General features: G+C 41.3%; 1 protein-coding gene across 1 annotated transcript in view; it reads right to left on the reverse strand.

The window, feature by feature from the left end:
• Window positions 1-6,979: 6,979 nt before the first annotated feature.
• LOC126334682 (uncharacterized) overlaps window positions 6,980-12,405 on the reverse strand; it is a 42,931-nt gene continuing 37,505 nt past the window's right edge. Inside the window, exon 4 of the mRNA XM_049997158.1 lies at window positions 6,980-7,362. Within this exon, the coding sequence (XP_049853115.1) occupies window positions 7,083-7,362 (280 nt within the window). The 3' untranslated portion in view covers window positions 6,980-7,082. The remainder of the gene's footprint in view (window positions 7,363-12,405) is intronic.

A 12,405-nucleotide genomic window follows, 5' to 3' on the forward strand; every position in this document is an offset into this window, starting at 1 on the left:
TAACAGCTCTACAATAATAGCCTGCCCCTAAGCTGTAATAACCCTTTCGGCCTCGCGATAGGGAAATGCACGTCTGTTGGTAAAGCTGCAAAATGTACAACGTCTTTCAGGAAGACTGCCCCACTACCAATAGCATTAACCTTCTGTACAAATGAATGATTCATGTCAATGTGCTCCTGTAGCTATGCAGTTGTACAATAAGCACTCTATCTAGACATCCTCCTATATACAAGATGAATACATGGGATTATCACTGAAATGGTCAACAATAATATTATTTTTCTGTGGAACATATGCGAAATATTGCTAGCATACTGACACGTGCAGTGTATTTCTCTGGAAATTGCTGCGTGGTATTTATTTCTGCAAATATGTCACTGATTCTGGTGTGACTGAGAACTGTGATGTTTTCTGACGACTGTGTGCAGAGTGTAGCGGTACCACAGTTTAAGATAGGAAAGTTAGACTTGGTGCAACATTTCTGAGCGCACAAGTTACAGCCAAGCGCGGATCTCTTGGCAGTAAGTTACGCTGACCAGTGGTTGCAAAGTAGAATGGAGGCCACAGGGCCGTTGAACCACTGAAAATAATAAACGCAGCGGTTTGCATGGCGCAAGTTACAAGCAGAAAGGGCTGACTGGCGTAACCTAGGTGTGCGTACGTGACTCGGAGTGGTGCGTTAGCAAAACGGAGGTGCACAGCCATGTATAAATAGGTGCCGGTTCCCTAACAAAGCGTTGAAGAGTGACAGCTTTACTGGATGGCGGGGTGTGTCACACCACCGGATACAAACAGCAGCAGATCGGGCGCCAGCGTTCCAGTCCACGGCAGGTCGCTGGTTCGCCCCTCTGAGGCCGAAGCGGGGTCCTTAGCCAGCCAGCGATGGGCCACTCCAAGGCTCGCTACTGCAGGCAGACTTGTTGGCTCCCAACACACGCCGGAGGCATCCCAAAGCGAGGGCAGCAGATTCGGAATTCGGATCGCAGGTGCTTGTTGTCGCCCATGATCTGAACCATGACGGCAAAGAAGCTTGCAGTGGATCGCCTTGCACTGGGCGGCGCTGAGGCGGCAGGGGCGAAGACCGCTGAGTCGATTGTCAGCGCATCCTGACATCGCGGCCGTACAAGGTGACACACAGCAGTGCATACACTGGTCGCTGAGGCAGCCACTCCGCGCTAACCCGTTTCGCAGACAGCAAGGTGGGGTCCTCAGCGTTGCAGGACCCGGTGACACAGACCAAGGGGAACGTGGCACGGTAGTTGGAAACAATAAATGACTTGGCAAGCTCGGATGAGTCTTCATATGGTGCCTTGTACCTCTTCCCACTACAAAAGTATCTCTGGTATAAAAAGGAACAAACGATATTGTCAAGCGTTTTTCCAGGATCGTGTGTACACATTTCAGTGATCCTGGTGTGACTGGGAGCTGTAGCATTCCTACAGTTGTGTGGAAAGTGAGTGGTCAAAAAACAATGATGTCATACAGTTCATAAAACTGAGTGCAGCCACCTGCAGTGGAACCTGAATGCAGAGGACTTCGTCTAGGCTGCTCCAGGCACAGCTCCACCATTGCTGTGGAGTCTGAGCACAGGCTGCTCCAACGATAACACTTGACCGCACATCTATCGCAGATTCTGTCACGCATTTCTACAGGTGTTGGCATGTGATCTAAAGCTGACACGCATTCCCACAAAACACTGATGTCATACATGTCCCACAATTGTCACATATACTCGGTCTGAAAAAAAAAAGAAACCACAAGGCGCAATGAAAGGTTAGTTCAACTTTCTTCGAGTATTGAACATGCATAAAAAATGTATTCAGAACTGCGGTTTACAAACAAATAGGACTGAGCTGGAGTACTGTCTTAGGTAACTGGCAGGTAAATAACATTTATAATCTCCATCATTCCTTCTGTTTCAGTATTCCATTATTTATTTCGCAGTGATTAACCTCTTCTTCAGGGGTGTCCATATACAGCAACATTATAGTTTTTTCCCACAAACGCACATACAGCTGCATTTAGAGCATAGAGTAAAACAATGAACAAACTGCCACCGACTACAACTATTGATGAGATTTGACGCAAGAAAAGCTCGATGCTGAAATAATGAGTTTATTAATTATTTTAGCGAAGGAAAATTGTTTGTTTCCTGTGCTTAGTAAATGCAGCCTGGTGACATTGCTTTGAGCTGTGTTGCATAGGACCTTAGACACAATTTTCTTTTTTTAGAAACGAAATACAGAGTCCTACATACACTAGCTACAATATTTTATATATCATATTTTTTGTGTAAAGTCGTCTACAAAAAACAAAAAATGTGAAGAGTCAATATAATTGATAGGAGGGTTGTTGGACCAACATTGCAGCAAGATTTTCATGATGTCACTAGAGAGCTAGCACACTGCCTCTTTTCTGGTAAGTGTTTGTGTCAACTCTATTTTTTTATTGCATCGCCATTAGTTCGCAACCACAACATTCATCGATTTCATGCTTGTCTTCTTCTAGCTTTCATATACACCGAAGAGCCAAAGAAACTAGTACATCTGCGCCCGCATCTCGTGGTCGTGCGGTATCGTTCTCGCTTCCCACGCCCGGGTTCCCGGCTTCGATTCCCGGCGGGGTCAGGGATTTTCTCTGCCTCGTGATGGCTGGATGTTGTGTGATGCCCTTAGGTTAGTTAGGTTTAAGTAGTTCTAAGTTCTAGGGGACTGATGACCATAGATGTTAAGTCCCATAGTGCTCAGAGCCATTTGACCCATTTGATACATCTGCTCAAAATCGTGTAGGGCTCCTGCGAGCACACAGAAGTGCCCCCACACAACGTGGCATGGACTCGACTAATGTCTCAAGTAGTGCTGGATGGAATTGACACCATGAATCCTGCAGGGCTGTCCTAAATCCACAAGACTGCGGCGAGGTGGAGATCTCTTCTGAACGGCATCCCAGCTACTCTCAATAATGCTCATGTCTGGGAAGTTTGGTGAGCAGCGGAAGCGTTTAAACTCGGAAGAGTGTTCCTGGAGCCACTCTCTAGCAATTCTGCATTTGTGGGGTGCCTCATAGTCCTACTGTAACTGCCCAAATACGTTAGAATGCACAATGGAAGTGAATGGATGTAGGTGATGAAACAGGATGCTTACGTACATGCCACCAGTGAGAGTCTATCTACACAGATCAGGTGTCATCTGTCACTCCAGCTTCACACATCCTACACCATTACAGAGCCTCCACTGGCTTGAACAGTGCCCTGATGACATGCAGGATCCATGGATTCATGAGGGTGTCTCCACACCCGTACACGTCCATCCGCTAAATACAATTTGAAACGAGACTAGTCCCACCAGGCAACATGTTTCCAGGCAACAGTCCAATGTCGGTGTTGACAGGCCCAGACGAGATGTAAAGCACGACGAGATGTCGTGCAGTCATTAACGGTACACAAGTGGCCCTTCGGCTCCAAAGGCCATATCGATGATGTTTCGTTGAATGGCTCGCACGATGACATTTGTTGATGGCCCAGCACTGAAATCTGCAGTGATTTGCTGAAAGGTTGCACTTCTCTTACTTTGAACGATTCTCTTCTATCGTCTTTGGTTCCGTTCTTAGAGGATCTTTTTCCGGCGTCAGCGATGTCGGAGATTTAATGTTTTACCGGATTCCTGATATTCACAGTACACTCGTGAAATGGTCATACGGATAATATCACGTTACAGCTCACTTAAATCATGATAACCCGCCATTGTAACAGCACCAACAGATATAGCAACTGCGCCAGGCATGTGTTGTCTTATATGGGCGTTTCTGACCGCAGCGACGTTTTCTGCCTGGTCACACATCTCTGTATCTGAATACGCATGCCTATACCAGCTACTTCGGCACTTCAGTGTATATCTATGAGAGCGAATACAAGCCTTAGTTTATTTGTTCCACTGTGGAAATCAGCTTACATTATGATAAACCACAATGAGAGGCGACCCTATAGAGATAAAACCTAACACTACTCGTATACATATCGCTAAATTGTAGAGAGATGGCCGACTGGCTTGTATTAGCCGCAGCATCCGTCTGCATTTGTGTGTACCAGACTGGCTAACTGAACATAAAGATGTGCTGATTAGAAGTGCCGAAGAGCCATGTAGAGGCAACAACATGTTGGTTTAAAAGGAATTGTGTGTGTGTTTGTATTAATTTCACAAGCCTGGGTTAAAAAGTTATTATTAGAGCAGTAGAGTGCAAAAACTGTAGAGGAAGACAGAGATTGGAATACGTCAAGCAAATAATTGAGGACGTAAGTTGCAAGTGCTACTCTGAGATGAAGAGGTTAGCACAGGAAAGGAATTCGTGGCGGGCCGCATCAAACCAGTCAGTAGACTGAGGAAAAAAAAAAAAAAAAAAAAAAAAAAAAAAAAAAAAAAAAAAAAAAAAAAAAAAAAGAGCATATTGAAACAATTCTCTCTCGCCTTCTTCGTTAGGGGTGTTACGCTACTGAATGCACTGTATTAACCACTACAAGCTGACACTTACAGCTTTGGCAGGAATTTCCAAAGACAGATCCTAACGTTCATTGGTGGGCTGACATGCAGATCTGATCCTGTTCCTTAAGAACAGCTCTCCGGCTGAAAAAAATTCCACAGAGTTGCAAGTTTCTTAATCGTTCTGTGTAATATTTGTGGGAAGTCTGCATTGTTGATTGCTCTATACATCATCTTGTTACAGTTAAACTGCTGGATGCCTATATAGATTATAGTGAGCACATGCTGAGGTAACTAAATGACACCAAAGTTTTTTTCTGGCAGGCTATCCTATGACATTATTGTTTTATACTGTCAAAGTATCTTACCTCACCAACCGATACAGTGTCTTATCCCTTCTCTACAGTACAAGGATCTCGAAAGGGGAACAATAGTGCACAGTTGTTAAGTAAGACATGTACCTTTGAGCACTAAATTATTTGTGTTGAAGCAACATTATGCCAGTATGTGATACATATGAGATGCCAACGTTACATTGATGTGACGCTTGCTATTCTGGTGTAACAACTGTATACCAAATTTACTACTTACACAGGAAATATTACCAGGTTTCAGATTTGGGGTATGTCTGCTTCTCACTACAGTGCCTGATCCTCTCACTAAAGCCCTGATTCCTTAAGAACAGTGGAGCCCTACAGTTATTAGCTGAGGTGAGAGCAAGAGGGCATCGTTGACAAATAATTCAGGGCAGCTCTCATAGAGTGCTTGCACAGTAGAAAGATAGATACAGTACATCCACATAAACAGTTAAACCCATTTATTTATATCCTACCAAATTGTGAATTTCCTGCAAAAAATGTAAAAGTTACAAGATTCTGCTCCTGTAAGTTTAATGTCATGTTCTTATTGATTGATAGCATTAAGAAAAGTACAAAAATAGAATGTTATAGGATACATATGTATTTATAGACCTCTCGAGCTATTACTTCGTTGCTCCTCTTCAAAGAAGTGACCATTTGCATCTGTGGCAATTATTCGTTAGGTGGCCCTACTGCCTACATATCGTGCAAATGCCCCCATTGTATGCTGATGACACTTCAGGGTGTGGGGACCATCCAAATTAGATAGTGTGTGGATTAATGGATAGAGCTCACCATCTACCTCACTCGTATTGCCAATAAATTCCCACACTGCATTAGGGTGTGCATCAGTAACAACAAAACCTGAGTATAAACAGCGAATAGCATAACATTATTAGTTTATCTACAAAGAAACAACTTGTAGTTAATCAAGGAAGTAGTATATTAGTTGTCATCTCTCTCCCTTATTGACTTTGTTAACAACAAACAAAAAGAACTGGCAAAGTACATGGTGTCAGATTTCTCTTGTCTGACTGGCTGACTGCTAATGCTACTGGCAGTACTTAATGCTGGACAGGAAATGGCATTGCCCATACAGTCAAACTATAAATAGTTAAAATTGCTTGAAGAATGTGGAGCTGAACGTGCATATCATTGTGCAAGTGGGGGTTTAGTGGTGCTGGGTGCAGGAGGGGGGGGGGGGCAGGTGGCATGGTTGTTTGGGGGAGTCGGTAATGGGCTGTGGGGGGGGGGGGGGGGGGAGTGTTGGGTGATGTGGGACGAGGTTTGCCTTCAGGGGGCAATGATGTAATGATGTCAGCATTCTAGAAGTGGTCCTGATCCATGTAGCTGGATGCAATGACACAAGAGTGCTGACTGACGCTAAGTCAGCATTTTCTGTCATAATGCCCATTGACCTTCTACTATGAAAGCTGCCATCTGAGGAGATATGGATGAGACTGGACCCATGTTATTCGAATGGCTAACTCCTTTCCCCAGACCCCTGTGGCCTGGGCAGATCCACCTTCAGGTCGCCCGTCACTTGTTCGGCTGGAGCCGCATAGCTCTGTGGCCAGCACGGCCACCTGCCCTCACCTCGGCCCCTCTGTTGAGCCAGTGCTTAGAACTCGACGATCTCAATAGTTATGCCTAGTTGACAGCTTCTCAGCATACGCATAAAGTCACAAAGCACAACACTATTTAGTAAAAGTTCTGTGTATGTTCCCTTGCCTGGACTGTTTTTAGTTCATGTTTCATTTCAATACTAGGCTACACTCCAGTCAAATAGTTTTACGAGAGACTTGTTAACCCCTAAATGTACTTCTTTTAGTGGCTCACTTTCTAGTCTCATTCCCTCAGTGTCACATGATTTATCGGCAACATTACAATACCACTGTTTTTCCTTTTGCAGATGTTCATCTTAATTATATGTTACATATTTGAATGACCTAGCTGATCCGATACTATAACCAGAATATAAGCAAAATCTATCTTAGGGGGCTGCATGCAGTCCGTTGATTGGAACAGAGTGTCAAGTGATTTGATTTCCATGAGAGTTGCGAGTTTTCTGTAAGAAGCAGAAATTTATTTTCAGTTCTTGGCATGGCCACACATACTTACTTCACATTAGGAAACTGATTATGCTGGGAATTGGAAATATCCTTTATTATTCCTCCAAAGGAGAAACTTGCTGTTAATACATTCACATGTATGTTGTTCTTAGATTAGAAGTAGCACTTTTTGTGTTTTACTGAAAAAAGGCAGCAAACATTAGTGAACAAACAAATATCGTCAACAAACACTGCATTTGCAACGCCGCTGCAGCATGATTTGGTTGCTTTTGCGAGATCTCTTTGTTTCTTTTCATCTCCATATCAGCTAATAGTTCTCTCCAAAATTGGATGCGATCTGCCATGATGTTCCGCTGCATCTTGGGCACAGAAGATACATTCATAAACGCTTGATCCTCCAGCGTGAAGGGGAGCCACTCTTCCTTCATCAACTCATTAGTCTTTGGTGCAGGGTTCCTGTAATATAAGCCAAATGAAAATTAATAATGTTCCTCATAACAGAATGGAAAAGTAACTCACAATACAGAGGAGCAATTCCAGAACATGTAATTTCTCTGCCATTTACTGTTTCGAAATTAACCTAGGTTTGGTGCAATATTATTTGACCTGAATGTAGTCGATTCGTTCCTAAAGACAGAAATAATATAAAGCTTCTAGACTGGACATTAAGGGGAGAACATCTGTCGAGAATCTGTCAGACCACTGAATTACGTTGTCTCATCTGGGTTAAATTCTAAACGCGCATTAATTGTCATTAGGAGCTTCAGTTGCTGCCCTCAAAGGGCAGATAATATTTGTATTACTGTCTTCTCTTATTCTCCAAAGCCAAGTTAGGGCTGTTAATAAAGATTAGGTGCTATCTTGAAAATAATGTGCTTAAGAATAGTGAAACTCTTCCATCGATCTCTTTTTTTTTGTAGTGGTATTAATTGATTGCAAGGAAATTACGTGACGACAGAAATTCTGGCAACTCGACCAATGGATATCCTGTAGTGTGTGTTTTGAGAACATGTTCTGCTTGAAGCAATCGTACTCTGTGATAGTTGTCAACAGCTTGTATCAGAAAATGTAGTATTAAGAGCAGAGATTCTTCGTCTTCTCTTAGATCAGTCGGACATATCGGAGGAACTCAGAGTTCTCCGACAGGTTATCCACAATAACGAATATGATCCGAAAATGGTCTACATAATTACGAGAAAGGTGACGTCACGAAATCGGGATAAAAACAAGAATGACAGGGACTATGAAACATATAGGTAAGCCGTCTGAGAAAAACCAACACATATTTCGAAAGAACAATACATAATCCGCGTCCAGCGCCACAAATAATATTACGAGTGAAATACGATATAAATTACTGAATAAAGAGATCCAGTATGAAAGCCCAAGGGTTTATAGCGTTCGAGACATGACTGATATGAAATACATATCCCAGACAGGTAGAACATTCAATACACGATTTAAAGAACACTCCTTTAGGAGCTCACTTTGCAAAAGCAATCCTAATATTTTTTCTGTATTCAAGAACAGTTAAAGACAGTATATGTAGGAAAAAGGTAAAAGCTTAAACATTTTTAGATGAAACAAAAATTTATGTTTCAAGAACGAACAAACTGCTGAACGAAAAGGACAAGTTCTCTACCGATGCTTATTGCAGTATTTGTAAGGAGCTGTTATTCTGACGTTCGCGGTTCCTTTCTGACATCCCACTTGTGGTTGGCGTCCAACGGACACGCTATTTACCCTCCACTCCTGCCCGGCATCCCACAAGGAAATTGTGACCTATCAGTTGCACATAATGACAAATGAAGCGCCACATCGTACAAGTCAGAGAGCATGTTTTACTCATTTTTACTAACGAAAATACATGCAACTTAATATATGAAGTATTCAACAATTTAATTGTGCAAAGTATCCTTATCAACATGTTCCTATGGACCACTCCCCACAGCCCACCATCCTTCGCCTCCATTGTTATGAATACTGGAACTTAAAAAGTCTTTTTAATTTTTGTCAAAAGTGGCTTACAACATTTCACGTGACTCTGATGAATGGAAATATAAGATCTACTGATGTAGGTATTCCTTCTTTTTATTATTGCACAGATATTTACTTCATAGATTTTGTAGACTGTGCAATAATCCTTTGTTTCCTCTTTTCATCTATTAACAGTCTGAAATTGACCACTGGCTGGTCGAACCCGCTTACGCCATGGTGAAACATTCAAGTGACTGTGTCACAAAATTATAAAAAAATCGCATATGCGTATACAGTATATTCTCCTATTCGTTTTTTGTCAAATCTAAGATTATATTTTATGTTTTTAGTCGGGTTGTTTCCAGTTCTCGCAATTTTCAGCACCTGGTAGTCCTTTCTAAAATTTTAAATCATTTGTCGTACGTTTTCTGATGAGGAATAGGACATGGATTGACAATACTTGCATCGTCGTGCTCTGAAAGTAATTTTTTTTTTTAAGAAAGCATACGTCCACATGTGGTAAACGGAATAACAAACTTCAGGGTCCTGCACAGTGGTTCTCCAATGCAATTATAAGCTTTCATTTCGCTTATCTGGACCAATGTATCGCTCTCTAATGGTAGTTCAGTGGATTTGAATCTACCATCTTATTTTTCATCAGTTACGTCTATACACAACAGAGATAATTCCTGGCCCTTGAAAAATTGCTGATTTTAAAGAGACAAAAAGGAAGACTCTTGTGGCATCACTGTCTCAAGTTGCGTACGGAGTTATTTATTCTCCTCACGAAAAGAACGGTCCATTCTCGCTCTGTATGTCATTTCTTAAAGGATGTATTAGCGTAGATGACTGTACAGGGTACGAGTAAGGTGCTGTGTCGATTTTGTGTTACTGATAATCGAGGGAGAGGTTATTTATTTCAACACTTGAATGCATGATTGGCTGAACTTGCAAAAATGCATGGGAGATATCTGTTAGACCTGTCCCTCCGAACAAATACAAGAGGCTTGTTATTAAAACTAAATTATGGTGGATTTAGTGATGCAGAAGGAATAACAAATTATTTATTGCGACAGTGTGATTTTCTTTTCTTTGTGAAACATAATAACACAATATAATTGCGTAGGCTTCCGCGGCCAGAGTCTGTCGACATAAAAGTTTTCTGGGTTTGGTACCGCGTCATAATGTAAAAACTACTGCTGCTAGAGAAAAACCAACGTTTCGGCCACGATTGCAGCGGCCTTCTGGGTCTAATTAGACCCAGAAGAACGCCGCTGCAATCGTGGCCGAAACGTTGGTTTTTCTCCGGCAGCAGTAGTTTTTATATAATAACACAAAAAATTATGCTATGACGGTTCTACCATTAAACTAAAAAATGTAGTTTTCCTGGGCTGAAACTGGATTTTTTGCTGATGAAAAAAATGAAAAATAAATATTTGCACTGTGTTCTGACGAATATTTTTGTTCTTTTGCTACATGTTTCACTACTTTTTCTAGCTAGTTGATCAGGCGACACGAGACATTTTCGTTTTGGTATTCTTTCTGATTCCACAACCTTGGACTGTGAGGCATGGTTTGTTGATTCTCTTCTCAAAATGAAGATGTTCATTACTTGCACTAATTCTTTGAGCAAAATTCTCCTTTTATCAGTCCGCCTTCCTGATAATTGGGATATTGCTGTAAAAATAAACATTGATTGTTGAATGTAACTATGTCTGGATTCTTTGTACGTCGTTCACCTTGTGTTTACCAACTATGTCACTGTGGCGCAAAGACTGAGCAGTACGACACTTTTGTTCTTCATAGGTGCGTAACCTACGTTTGTCAAATTATCTTCGAAACCATATGAACATGATAAAACATTTCTGAACTTGGAAGCTTTCATTTTATATGGTATTTCCTTGTTATTGTGTCTCAAAGTTCTCTTTGCTGCAGTGAATTCCTGCAATAGTTCTTCGAATAATGGAACATCTGTGGGGCAAGTTATCCATTTTAGTCTCTGTTGAGTTTCCTGTCAGTGCCTTTGTTTGTGTCTTTATTGTAGAAGAAGCAATACTTGATTATCTGATCAGGATCAGAAAAATGTACATATTTCCTCAGAGGTAATATTTTACTAGTCTTTTTCCTTGATACTAGCAATGCGCCTTGCTTCAAAATAAGTTACCCTGGGGAACCTCAGTGTACGAATCAATTTCATCTTTCCGATCAAAACGAGCTTCATCTTCAAGACATTCAGGAATTGTTGAATCAAAATTATGATCACTCGTGTTGACTTCAGATAATGTTTTTTCGGTTCCAGCAGGTAATAAGTAAACCATGCTGTAAGTAAAGTACCCTGAATAGTTATTATGTCCTTCAAAATTAACTAATGCACACCTGAGCGTAAAAAAATACACTTCCATTCGAAAAAAGTACTCAGAATTAGCTTTCGCAGTATTTCTGACTTTTCAACGATGAGAGTGTGTGCGCCAGAGTGTTTATTGTTGTCAGTAATCTTGCCAATATAATTTTCCATTTGGGCTTCAGATAAATAAACTATTCCAAATACGGATTTTCGGTAAGGCGTCTATAAGACCCGTGACATTCATTAGATTATAAAATTAATAAAGATACATAACTCATTTGACTGCACCAAATAATATTTTTCCTAGAAAAAGTCCGTTGTATTTCCAAGGAATATACATACCGAGATCGCAGACCAGGAATCATGCAAAACCAAGTTCTTTGACCAGCTATTGGCCAAAAGCAGTGCTCATACAACTACAATAAACTACTTTTAAGACAGCATAAATTGAAGGTTTCTGGTTCTGAAAGGCCCCACGTTTGCACCTAAGGGTTACTTTCAGAGTGAATGATTTCCCTTTTAAATAGATGTTACTTTGGCGGCTTGTGTGTCCGGCTTATCAGGTGTGTAATTCCATAGTGCAGGTGGCTGCAATGAGTAAGTATGAAGCGTAGGGGCGTGTCTATGTTATTGATTGAAATGACAAAAGGGAGCTGATGACATTTGGTGCGAGCAAATAATGTGCACCTCTCGAACAGCATCTGCTAGACGTATCACCAACGACAGTATGATATACACCGGTGAGACAATCCTTAGAACCACTTGCTTAATAGCATGCTGGTCCACCTTTGGTAACGCAATAAATCTGATTTGAGACATTGTCACCGTAACTGGTCATTGTTGTCAGCATGGACACAAGCCAACAGTTGGCGTGTGCCGGGTCCACGATACAGCTCTACAGTGCCTCACCGTAATGTAAATTGTGTTACATGTAACGTGGTAAGGTTTCCTCTAATGCTTTGTTGCATTGCGGTTGGAATATAGTGAAGAATTGAACAAAAGTACACATTTTTATAAGTGCTCTATATTCATTAAGAAATGGAAACTGCTATGTTAGCATTGTACATGTACACGTGAATATGAACAATTTTCAAGATATTTGTGACTGAATAACTGAGAAACTTAACTAACATTACGAAGCTGTACTGTGATAAAATAATCAGCATTCAGTAATTAGT

The sequence above is a fragment of the Schistocerca gregaria genome, chromosome 2, assembly GCF_023897955.1.
Source record: "Schistocerca gregaria isolate iqSchGreg1 chromosome 2, iqSchGreg1.2, whole genome shotgun sequence".
In the NCBI taxonomy this organism is placed as follows: Eukaryota; Metazoa; Arthropoda; class Insecta; order Orthoptera; family Acrididae; genus Schistocerca; species Schistocerca gregaria.